The sequence below is a fragment of the Balaenoptera borealis genome (genome assembly GCF_965194805.1).
Source record: "Balaenoptera borealis genome assembly, chromosome: 11".
In the NCBI taxonomy this organism is placed as follows: Eukaryota; Metazoa; Chordata; class Mammalia; order Artiodactyla; family Balaenopteridae; genus Balaenoptera; species Balaenoptera borealis.
The window spans coordinates 56,806,310-56,819,695 of NC_138868.1; the positions used below are offsets into that span (position 1 = coordinate 56,806,310).

Below are 13,386 nucleotides of genomic sequence, written 5' to 3' on the forward strand. Positions count from 1 at the left end.
TGATAGTACACCAATCTTTATGATGTGGCAAGAGCAGAGAAAAATCAGAATGGGTAAAGGGTTTATAGGATCAATAGCTGAGAGATACCTGTTGTGCCTCATAAAACCCTCTCACAAAGCAAGCCACCAAGTCAAGATAAAATAAAATAAAGAAAAAATAAAATGATCACTAAAACTTGCCTGGTTTATTTGCAGTGAAACAGTAAGATCGTAGTAAATATACACCGTAAGCTGGTGCTACATAGAGGTAGATGTGCTTGAAATGTAGGAGAACAGCAAAGAGAAATGCTCCTTCCATATGCCTTTTCTAGGAGATTTAAAAGGTAAATAATTCAAAATTCAGGGTAGACTAAACACAATAATGTAGTATCCTGGATTGGATTCTGGAACAGAAAAAGGATGTTAGTGGAAAAACTGGTGAAATCTGAGTGTACCAATGTTGGTTTCTTAGTCTTGATGAATGCACTATAAGATGGTAACATTAGGGGAAAATGAGTGAGGGGGTACAGGAACTCTATTATCTTTGCAACTTTCCTGTAAAGCTAAAATTATTTAAAAAAATAAAGTTCATTAAAAAATAAAAACACTGGAGATTGGTTGCACAACAGTGTGAATATACTTACCATTACTGAACTGTACATTTTAAAACGCTTAAGATAAATGGGAGAGGGGAGGAAAGAAATAGGTGAGGGAGATTAAGAGATTAAGTACAAACTTCCAGTTGCAAAATAAATGAGTCATGGGTATGAAATGTACAGTGTGGGAAATTCAATAACTATATTGTCATATCTTAGTATGGTGACAGATTGTAACTAGACTTATGTGCTGATCATTTTGAAATAGATAGAAATATTGAATCACTAAGTTGTGTAACTAACAACTAGCAAAAACAAACAAACTCTAAGAAAAAGAGATCAGATTTGTAGTTACCAAAGGTGGGGAATGGGGGAGGGAGAACTGAATGAAGGCAGTCAAAAGGTACAAACTTCCAGCTATAAGATAAGTAAGTACTAGGGATGTAATATATAACATGATAAATATAAAAAACACTACTGTATGTTACATCTGAAAGTTGTTAACAGAGCAAATCCTAAGAGTTTTCATCAAGATTTTTTTCTATTTCTTTAATTTTGTATCTTTATGAGATGATAGATGTTCACTAAACTTATCGTGATAATCATTTCATGACGTATGTAAGTAAATAATTATGCTGTACACCTTAAACTGTATGTCAGTGCTGTACGTCAATTATATCTTGATAAAACTGGAAGAAAAAAATGGTTTAAGATGGTAAGTTTTATCTTATATGTATTTTACCATATTGAAAAAAAAACATGGTTTTGAAGATATACAGGCATATGTCGTTTTATTGCGATTTGCTTTATTGCGCTTCACAGATACTGTGTTTTTTACAAATTGAAGGTTTGTGGCAGCCCTGCATTGAGCAAGTCTATTGGCGCCACTTTTCCAACAGCATTTGCTCACTTCCTGTCTCCGTGCTACATTTTGGTAATTCTTGCAATATTTCAAACTTTTTCATTATCACTATGCTTGTTATGGTCATCTGTGATCAGTGATCTTTGAGGTTACTACTACAACTCACTGAAGGCTCAGATGATGGTTAGCATTTTTTAGTAATAAAGTATTTTTAAATTAAGGTATGCACATTTTTTTAGACAATGCTATTGCACACTTAACAGACTACAGTATAGTGTAAACATAACTTTTATATACACTGGGAAACCAAAAAATTCACATGACTAGTTTTATTGCAACATTTGCTTTATCGTGGTGGTCTGGAACTGAACCCACAATATTTCTGAGGTCTGCCTGTATTTGGAAATACTTAACAAATGAAATATGATGTCTGGGATGTGTTTCAAAATAATCCTCTGTGTGTGCGTGTTTAGATCACTGTACTATCTTCTCCATTTTTGTATATAATTTAAATTTTCTATAATAAAAAGGTTTAAATGTAATATAAGGAGAACAGAGGCAAGTGATTCCAGCCAGCTTTTATACTGAGCCTAGTTGGTTCATAAATTCATTATTTCAACAAATATTTATTAAGTACTAAGTTTGATGCTGAAGTACAAGATACATCATCGTAACAACACACTACAAATTCTCCTTAAGGAACCTAGGGAAGTTAATTACCTTCACCCTCTTATAGTTATACAATAGCTGGAGCTGATTTCCAGAGAGGATCTGGGAATGAGAGTACCAATGATTACACATAAAGCTATGCTAACAAAGAATCACTTAAATCTTATATTACATATTAGGTAACATAAACTACAATCAGGCTGAAGGCACCAAGTATTGTGCCAATAGTACTAGATCTAACAAACTACCTAGGAGAATTAAAGGCATTCTGATTGAGGAAGAAAAAAAAAAAACCTCCAAACTGAGTTGACTATAACTAAAGAAGTCTGCATTCTACCTACCTCACAGGAATTTTGGAAGGATAAAATGAGATAATGGTCCTGGGGTCCTGGGGTGTGGAAGGATCAAATGAGAAACTGCCAAAGGGAACATGAAAAGCCAAGTTCCTCCTTTCACTGTCTCATCAGGTGTGGTCTAGAATAGATGCGTTAGGAACGATAAGGCAAAAACAATGGGATGCTTCCAAATCTCTCCACCGGTTTTATTATTTATTTAAGATTCAGAGAAAGTCTAGCTGGTTCTATAGCTAAACTTTAGTTCATTTGTTCAACAACCATCCACATTCATTCATTGAACACCAATTATGATCCATGTATAATGTGGCTTTTTATGGTTAAAAGAAAAAAACTTATCCAGACATTTATAGTTGATAAAGAACTTTAAGATAGATTATTGAATTTGATCTTTCCAAAGTCCCTGTGAGGTAGGTGGCCCCATCTTATAAACAGAATGTATCAAGGGTAAATTTTATTTTATGGATGAGAAAACTGAGGCTGAGAGGGTTGAAAGACTTGCCTTGGGTTAATGGTTCCCAAACCTGATGGTGTATCAAAATTTCCTGGAGATTCCTAAAACCCAATCCCAGAGATTCTGATTCAGTGTACAGAGGAGTGTCCCAGAAATCTGAATTATCCGCTTTCCTCCTCTATGAAAGGAGGAAACTTTTAACAACTTCACAGAATAGTTACAAGGTTTACTCAATAATATATTATATATAACGTATCCAATCTGAAGCAGCGAATGCTTTTGAATAACCCCTGTCTGAGTCACACAGCTTATTAGGGTTATTCAGGATTTCAACCCAGGTCTTCTGGTTCCAAATTCCATACTTTCCATTACACTATGCTACATGCTTCTGATGGTTAAGGCCCCACCATCACAGTTACTATATAGTATAAACTGTTGAAGATTTCATTCCTGGATAAATGATCCCAACCAAATATAGAAACTCAAGTTTATTTTAGGCCTGCCATACTCTAACAAGTTTTTAGAGTATAATTTTCTCATCTGTAAAATGGAGAAAAGTATTATTAAAAGAGAAGATGGAATTTGTGAGAAATACTCAATAAAAGTGTCTATAGCACTTGGCAACTCAAAACAGTTGGTCAAATAAACTTACCTATCACCTTTACAAGCTAAAAACCAAACTAATATAATTAGCCTATTTTGTGTTTACCTGAAATAATCGTGCAATAGAGAGTAGCATTAATCCAGATAAAAAACCATTGTACTGGAAATGAATATCTGGACTCAGGTCAAGGAAAGAAAACAGAGGATACCAATTTCATAATGAACTGTGCCAGCAGACGAAGTATAAAAATTGCAAATGCTTCCTTTATAGGTAAATTAAAGACAAAAATATTACTACCAGTTTGGACTTTTCATAAAAGTGTTTTCTATAAACAGCCAAATCCTGGACAAACTTTTAAATTAAAATTTATGTTTAAGAAGAAAACCAGGAAACTTTCCCATATTTTCTGTACCTTAAAGAGCCAGCAACTAAAGGAGTTTTTTGTTTTGTTTTGCTTTTTAGAATCAGGGATGAGAAAGGGACCTAATAGCTACTGAAGGCCACTGCATGTAGCATTCCATTGTTTATAGTACACATACAGTGAACCTGTGAGGTAGTTAGAGCTCAGAGCATTAATCCACTCATGGCCTAACACTACGTGAATTTCATAACTGAGATTCAAGACCAGGTCAGACTTAAACCAAAGTCTAGGTGTTTTCTTCCACACCTGGCTACCTGTATGAAAACTGTAGAAATTCGGCTTCTATCATTCGGATTTTACTTACATTCAGGAACCGCCCCCCCCCCCCCGTTTTTTCTTTTAAGATTTTTTTGATGTGGACTATTTTTAAAGTCTCTGTTGAATTTGTTACAATATTGCTTCTGTTTTATGTTTTGGTTTTATGGCCACAAGGCATGTGGGATCTTAGCTCCGCGATCAGAGATCAAACCCGCACCCCCTGCATTGGAAGGCGAAGTCTTAACCACTGAACTGCCAGGGAAGTCCCCCATTCAGACCCTTTGGATTTAAGAACTTTGCCTATTAATATGTCATAAGCCAAGATGGCAGAAAACCATGAAGGCCTGTTTCCATATGGACACTGTGATATGCCGTTTCCTATAAAAGGTATTTAGAATAATGTTATAAACTATTAAAGATATGTGTATTAGATTAATCTAAAGACAGTTAACAAGTCCCAGTATACTGCTTTACTGGCAGTTTTACTGGTTCTTGCACGTCACCACTAACTTTTCAGGAACAAAGTGCTCTAACAACCAGAGTCTGATGAAGTTGGGCAGAGACCACAGTTTGGGGAACTGACTAACCCACCCCACATCCACTTTCAAAAGCAGCTCACATTTCAGAATCACCATTACAGAAAGAATTAATCTTATACTTAGTATATATCAAATAAGTAAGGGAACAGTACATAAAACGTCAAGGATACGGTCTACAATTAACAACCCGAAGTTCCACAGCAGTAATACTGATAGAATAAACTTTGGCTTCTCTGTAAGTTCTTTGCCTGCTTTTTTCCCATCAATGCATTTACAGCACCTATATTGGAACATGAGGAAAGAATCAGAAACAAATTTAATCTTCATTAGAACACCATAATACTTCTACAGAGTACACTCTGAAATACTCTGATGCATTTGATTAGCCATTCCTGATAAAGTGTCCATGCCATTCTTTTTTTTTTTTAATGTGGAACTATTTTATTTTGAAAATGATGATTAAAAAGTGACACTGAGGCTGAATAGCAGTCAGAAAACCCAGGTTTATATCAACCCAAATATGAAGAAAAAAAAAAGGAAGAAAGAGATGGAGGAATGAAGGAGAGAAAGGATGAAGGAAATGAAGCTAGTATTTATGGAGTACTCAGTGCATGCTAGATGCTTTCATTCAGAGTATTAAATTTACTTCTCAAGGACCATGGGAGGTTTTCTTTTTAAAAAGGAGGAAAGGGACTCCAAGAGAATTTCTTGTAGTCCTTCAATATGACTGCACCCAAATCACAGCTCTAATGTTGCCAGTTATTAATAGGGAGGAAAAAGAAAGGTGATGGAGTCCAGTTCTGGTGATGTTGACAATTTTCCAATTAAGGTGTCCTTAGGTGTCACCTCTCCCAAGAAATTCCAATGGGTTGGAAAAATTTTAGTTGCTTCTCTGTCAGTTTATTAGATTAGACACAGGGATTGGGGTGTCCATGCCATTCTTGACTGTTTAAAAAGGTGGTAGCAGAAAGAAAGGCCTCAAGGCCAGTTCCATGTCTCTTTCTCAGCTATGCTGATTTGAAACAAAAGTCTTCATTTTTTTTTTTTTTTGGAAAACAAAGTCTTCATTTAATAAAGCAAACAAACAATAAAACCATCCACCAAAAACCCAAATGTAAGGATTTTGAAAATTGAGAGGGCATACACTATTTTAGTCCTTAAAACTAAAAAATGCAGACCAGAATGATATAGCACTCCAAATTATATATTACGATACCAGCCAAGTTAAGAATAGACCTGTGAGGACTTCCCTGGTGGCGCAGTGGTTAAGAATCTGCCTGCCAATGCAGGGGACACAGGTTTGATCCCTGGTCCAGGAAGATCCCACATGCTGCGGAGCAACTAAGCCCGTGCACCACAACCACTGAGCCCATGCGCCACAACTACTGAAGCCTGTGCACCCTAGAGCCCGAGCGCTGCAACTACTGAAGCCCACGTGCCACAACTACAGAACCCACGTGCTGCAACTACTGAAGCCTGTGCGCCTAGAGCCCATGCACCGCGACAAGGGGAGTCACTGCAATGAGAAGCCCGCGCACCGCAATGAAGAGTAGCCCCCTCTCGCAGCAACTAGAGAAAGCCTGTGTGCAGCAACGAAGACCCAACACAGTCAAAAATAAATAAATTTTTTAAAAAAATATATTAAAAAAAAAAAAAAGAATAGACCTGTGATAGTTTGGGAGAGGGTGGTGGAGGGAATTGAAAAAAAAAAAAAAAAAAAAAGAATAGAGCCACAAACCTGCAGCTCTTGATTGCCCAAATAATTTAAAAAACTCCTATGAAAAAATGTATGTTATTTAAAGGTAGAGATATAGTAATTAAGTGACAATACCAGGTGACAAAACAGTATGATCCCATTTTTATTTTATAAAAATTAAATTCAGATACAGAAAAGAGGCTGAAATAATATGCACCAAAATGTTGATAGTGACAGCTGTAAGTGCAGGAGTATGGGTCATTTTTACTTTGTGTGTATGTATAATTGCTTTCTGTTTTCCAAAATTTTGACAATGAAAAGGATGTATTATTCTATAAAAAGATTTTTAAAAAATGTGTTTCGTTTGAATATCAGCAAATTTTAAAAACAAAGAAATCTAAAACCAAAAGAAGACATAATAAAGATGCAATTAAATAGGGGTTAGCAAAAGGTGTCCTGCTTTTCCTCCATGGAGCCTCAGTTTCCTCATAAATAGAGATAGTAACCTTACAGGGTAATTGAGAAAATTAAGTAAGTTACTAATCTATACAAAGTGCCTTGTTCTAGATTTTTATCTTACTTAACTGTTCCCTCTACATTGTAGATGGAAATGAATTCTACTCCCTCTCTCTGCCTGTATACACTTTCCCTGAGAGTGTGAATTTAAACATTTTGAGTTAAAAGGAGTACATTTACATATCACCTTCCCTTTCAACTCTTGCTAGGTCCTAAAGAGAATGAAGGTCAGGGTGCCAAACAGCAGTTATTCCATGAAAATGAGCAGGGGGTTAAAACATCCCCAAGGGACTCTTTACTGAATGGGGCAAGAGTTCAGTCTAGAAGACCTCACAAACAGAAATGATCTATTTATGACAAAGGTCATTGAATGGACACCAGTTACTGCTCTGTCACAATCATACCAGCAGGCTTAAGTATTAGGACAGAATAGAAATCAACATTAACTGGGAAATCACTACTTGGAAGTCACTGTGCACAATATTCTACGTACGTGTATTCACCTACTTAAAAGTAACTTATAAGTAAAATATGCGAAACATAAAAATATAAAATATAAACATAACCTAAAATTAGTGAAGAGTCTTCGTGAAGGAAAGAATCCAGAGACTACAACTGAAAGCACTCAGTAAGATTTCTTGAGTTTACTAGAATGGAAACTCCATTGGTGGTTAGCATTATGCATATGTATGCATGACTGTGCTGTGCTGTACATAGGTATGCATATCCCAAAGAACAGGGTAGGTCATGGCAGCCTCTGGTAGTCTGCTACAAGGAAGGAAAGAGAAGCATGTAGAGCCACTTTGGGCAGGAGAAACGGTCCTGGAACTCTACTTGGGACTACTTTTCACAACATTCACAATCTCTTGTTCTACCTCTAACTTGTAATCCCACCTTAGCCCCCATTTTCTTCCACAAGATTCAGCTAGACTGCTTGCTGTAATTACTCATTGTGAAGTTTGAAACACAACCATTTTGGACTGTTCTAGCATTTGCTATTATATGAACTTTGTTTGCCCCAAATGAGGAACAAGTTAATACTATTTAATACTATAATATTTCCTCAACACCCTCCACAGGAAATGACATTCTCAGACTTACTCATGGACAGCATACACAAAGAGCGTATCTGTAAAGATGACGGAAAATCTCTGGAAGAGTAAGGTCCTTGAGCTGGAGTAATTCAGATTACGGACATTCAGCATCTCTTGATCAAAATATTTGGCAACATGTGACAGGGCATACTCAAACCATGCAAAAAAGGGGGGGTAATCCAAGGTCCACTCTGAAGTTGCCTGTGGTAAAAATTGAAGATAGAATATATCCTAAGTAACTGAATAAATAAAGAAGGTGCAAAGGTTGGAAATTTTCATTCTCTCATCTTTAAAAAAAACACATGATGAAATTATACTTAAAATATGCCATAAATAGAAAATTTTCTGTTAAGACTGAGCAGAACACCAAAACGTGTTTCCTAAGTTATTTAATACAGTCTTCAATTTCCTTAGAGTCAACTATACTTCACAAGAAATTAATTTGAAAACTTTTAATAATAAACTTGGTTATGACATGGTTCTACTCATCTAAATATAAAAAGGGAGCTAAGGCATAATGAATGATTTACTAGCTTGAGTTCAAGTTCTGTCCCAGAGATTCAATTTCCCTATCTGTAAAATGAGATATTGTGAGGACTAAATGAGTTAATACATATGAAATATGTTTATAAACGACAAAATGCTACACTGATGCTACTTATCTTTTGTTCCACTAGGTCATGAGATCCTTGAGAGCAGAAACCACTCTGTCATTTCTGTATCCTGAGCACTTATTAAGTTCCTGATATATTATATAATCATTAGTTAAATGAATGAATGGTCACTAATGATTAAATGAAAATATAGATCTTATAAAAACATATAAACTTTATATAAAAATATAAACTATATATGAACTTTATGATAACTATATTTTGTTGTTTTGTTTCAGTTTCTGCATTCATACAAGGATGACAGTACCTACTTCATGGGTTATTAAATTTTACATATATATATATACACACACACAGTATTGAACCAGATATAAACTAAGTATCAGTAAATATTATTAATTGTTATCATTTAAAACATTACTATCCTCATAGCATGTCCCTAAAACTAAACCTGATCTTGCACCTAGAAGAGCTGAGACAGTAATAATCTCCCTACTCTGCATTTGTTGCTCTTTTCAATGGAAAACTCCTCTCCTTCTGGAAGTGCACTAAGGGTTCACTGGGTACTAACTGAGTGCCCACAGGGACTACTATTTAGGGTCTCTCTATAGTATAAAATGAGGCAAGAGAGACTCAAACTACTTATTAGCTCTTTGTTCATGATAAGGATGAATGAAAACTTTAGGTCTCAATAAGAAGTAGCCTATTTACTCCCCCTGCAGGTATAAAATGCAAAGGCCAACCCAGAGGCTCTCTGTCTAGGGCACTCAGGCTATGAACTCACCCATTAAATTTTCCTTTATGAAAAGTTCCTTCTCTAATCCCAAATCTCCAATGTGGGGTGATGACCCACTGAACTATGGAAAGAAAAATGAGAAATTCTATTTTTTACTCTTATCCTTCTTAATTTCTGTTTTTAAAAGTATATTAATAGGGCTTTGCCTTTATAATTTATAAAGACCTCTTGGGTAGTGAATGCTCAAAAATGATTTCTGGCTAGGGTATATATTTTTGAAAAAGTTTAGAAATTACTGGTCCATACAATTTCAAGAAATTCAACATGAATCTAGACTTTATTAACATCTGTGGTTTCCAGCCACAGTTTCTATGTCAGAGCTCACTCTACCCTTAAAGAGCCATTTATTTTATTGGAAGTCTAAAAGATTTTCCTACTTTATTTTATCGACATATTTATTACTTTAAATAAAATGGGGAACAGAAAGCATGAAAAGAGTTGGGAGAAGGAACAGGTGCTGCCTGAGATGGTCATTTATCCAAAACAAAACGTCCCTGTCCTTCCCTTGCCGTCCCCAATCCCACACCCCTCAGGCACCCTCTGTATGTTGCTCCTTCTCCCCACAGAGACTTCCCAAACCTAGCCCAGGAGGCCCTCCTGACCTCAGGGATTTCCAGCTGGGGCCATCATCTTACCTAAACAGCTTCTGGGAAGCCAGGAAAGTGATTAGCTAACATTTCCTCCCAAGTGAAGAGTTCTGTCACTTATATGTGGTAGAGCTGGGGCTCAAATCTGGGTCTCCAACTCCAAATCCATTAGCTCGGGAAGCTACCACAACAGAGCTGCTTCCTCAAGTACAAAAACATCCAACCTCATTTTTACATATGAAGATGTAAAAATTAATAAACAGAAACCTCAATTAAGATAGAATCAGGAGGCCAGAAGGGGGAGGTCTCAGGCCCTAGGAGGACAGCAGAGCCCAACAGCAAGAAGAAAGTCTCTTCCTTCCTGCAAAGAGCTCAGACTGTCACAACTCAGCCAATGAAAAGCCATGGACTCTATTTACTCTAGCCCTCCCAACTTCCTTTTTCCCTCTTTGAAAGAATTCTCCTTCCCTCGCTATGCGCTGCTACTGCTACGCGGGGACTTGCACATGACTCGCTATGGTTGCAGACCCTGAATTGCTATTTTCTGCTGATCCTGAATAAACCCATTTTTGCTGGAGAAGTAACTGGCAGTCTACTTGTTTTAAGTCAACAAAGATTCAAAACAATTGTGTCCATTCCACGAATATTTATTATGGGTCTTTTTAATGTCTTTCCCAACCAATCGACCAATCAATTTAATTTGAGTCCAGAACAGAACGGTAGGCTAGAAGTCAAAGCTAAGAAGGGCTCTACAAAACAATCCACTGCTCACATGTCCACTCTCCTTAGTATGGCAGAAAGACCTTCCAGACCTGAGGCATGTGCCTCTCCAGCCTTATATCCTACTGTGAACCTCGCACTTGAGTTTTGTTTCTTGTTTTCTTTTGTTGTTATTGCTGAGGAGGGCAGGAAGAACAAAGAAGTATACCATTACTAGAATCTCTTTTACATAAACCTCTTCTATCTAAAACAAGCCAATAACAGGAGGCAGCTCTGGCCTAAATACAGTTTTAGGAGTACTAAGATAACAGGTAGTAGTGAAAGTTATAGGAGTAAATGAGAGAACAGCCAGAAAGAATTATAGAATTAAAAGAAAAAGGGCAGCAACTAACACAACAATGTAAAGCAATTATACTCCAATAAAGATGTTAAAAAAAAAAAAAAAGAAAAAGGGACCACAAAGAGAGGCAGAGGGAACCAGTTTTTGAAAGAGTGTATAGATGAAGAAGAGTGAGCAAAGGAGACTAAGAAGGGATAGTCAGAGAGCAGGGAGGAAATGGTGAGACAGGGGACTGCCTTTTCATTTACAGGTTGAAGGTCATTATATTAATAATGCTAAGTATTAATAAACTTTAATATTTAATGAGCACATTTGTTCTAAGTACTATGCTAAGCACATTATACATTATATTCATTTCATCCTAATAATTATTATCATTTAATAGTTGGGGATACAGAGGCTTTGAGAGGTCAAGTAGTTTGCCCACAGTTGCCCAGCATAGGTATTAAGTGGCAGAGCTGAAAGTCAAACCTAGGCAGTCTGAAATCACAGCCCAACCTTTGGACCACTAGGCCACACAAAAAGTTTCCTCACTGGTATGCATACATGCAAATGGAAATACTTCACACTAAAGAAACTACTTAAAGTTCCTTAGTGTTCTTATGAAATACTTGTAGTGTTATTATGTGAGAAGGAACTTGGTCAATTAGGTCAATTGTTCTCAAGCTTTTTCAGTGCAAAGGACTATTCTGACCTGACCAAAAAACCCAAAAAGCAACAACAAACTCACAGAAGACTTTACAGCTTGTCTTAAAAAAATCTTACTGACAGCAGAGTGCTGCTTTTGATCAAGTCATTTTTGAGCTGATGTCTGTTTTCCATGAAGTATCATATGCAAGTTAGTAACTCATACCAGAAATAAAAATACAGACATGGTTTTTGTAATAATAGAATAGAATGGTTTGTATATTACCAGACACCTACACATCACATTGGATTATTCCTGTCCTCATAAATCACAAAATGTTAAGGAGAGACAGGATCTTAGAAATAATTCATTCCAAATCCTCATATGCCAGATGAGAAACCAAGGCTCAGAGAGATGAAATGTATTTTCTATGCTGATGCAGAGCCAGGTCTTGAATCCAATTTTCCCTCTTTCCCAATCCAATGTTCTTTCAAAAAGCATGTGGCAAATATTATAATTCCCCATGTATAATTTGGGAAACTCACTTTGAAGTAAAGGGGTTCCCTAATAGTTCCAGAGGGCAGAACTGAATGAAACTGACTCCTCCTTAAACCAAGTTCCCTTGCAGAGTTTATGATTAACCTCTCTATCCAAAACTTTATTCCCTTTCTTGTCCCACCATGTTCTCCTCAGGAATTGAGGAGTATCAAAGAAAAGGGGGGACTGAAACCGAGTAAGACCCTGTGGGGACTACCCAGGTATAAGACCCTCCCTGTCCCCCACTTCTTGTTTGGCCTTCCAAAGAGCAAAGTCAAGTAGTTAATGATTAGAACAATAGAGTCACAGGACTCCTAGTTCCTCCTGAATGAATATAGACAACAATTGGACTCATATCTTTGAGTTGTTCTGCAGAAACTAAGACCCCCGCACTCAGTGGAGGATGGTGACTATATGCTGACCACAAGCACATAGACCCCAGACTGGAACCAGAAGGTTGATGATTAAGATTCCCAAAACAAGGACTTCCCTGGTGGTGCAGTCGTTAAGAATCTGCCTGCCAATGCAGGGGACACAGGTTTGATCCCTGGTCCGGGAACATCTCTGTGCGCCTGTGCACCACAACTACTGAGCCTGTGCTCTAGAGCCCGCGAGCCACAACTACTGAGCCAGCATGCCACAACTACTGAAGCCCACACGCCTACAGCGCGTGCTCCGTGACAAGAGAAACCACCGCAACGAGAAAGCCCGCGCACAGCAACGAAGACCCAAAGCAGCCAAAAAAAAAAAAAAAAAAAAAGATTCTCAAAACATCACCCTATGACCATACCACCAACCAATTAGAAAAATGTCCGTGAGCTGATCATGCACCCTGTGACCCTCACCCCTACTGTGGCCTTTAAAAACCCTTGCCTGAAAGCCATTGGCAAGTTCACAGTCATCAGCGATGGCAGCTACCACCTGATGGTGAGCTGGTGAGCCCTGAGGGAACTCAGAAAGGAAAGAATACCTGCCACCTAGCAGTTGTCAGACTGCAGCCACTCCCTGCTGTGAGCCCTGAGGAAACTCAGGATGTGAAAATACAGGATACGGCCCCAGATAGCTGAGGTGCATATCAAAGGAATGATTTCTGTGAGCCCAGACTCTTGCATCTTCCCATATA

The 13,386-nt window shown here is 37.4% G+C and overlaps 1 protein-coding gene across 5 annotated transcripts in view; it reads right to left on the reverse strand.

The window, feature by feature from the left end:
- The window catches only part of ALG8 (ALG8 alpha-1,3-glucosyltransferase), a 30,875-nt gene that overhangs the window by 12,038 nt on the left and 5,451 nt on the right, over nucleotides 1-13,386 (reverse strand). For 4 of the 5 annotated variants that reach the window (XM_082343357.1, XM_082343356.1, XM_082343353.1 and 1 more), the window contains exons 3-6: nucleotides 8,049-8,242; nucleotides 4,906-5,015; nucleotides 3,623-3,690; nucleotides 181-307 (exon numbers count right to left, since the gene is read on the reverse strand). In XM_082343357.1, the coding sequence (XP_082199483.1) occupies nucleotides 181-307; nucleotides 3,623-3,690; nucleotides 4,906-5,015; nucleotides 8,049-8,242 (499 nt within the window). Of the gene's footprint in view, nucleotides 1-180; nucleotides 308-2,447; nucleotides 2,569-3,622; nucleotides 3,691-4,905; nucleotides 5,016-8,048; nucleotides 8,243-13,386 lie in introns of those variants that run through there. The other variant, XM_082343355.1, reaches the window with a different exon arrangement.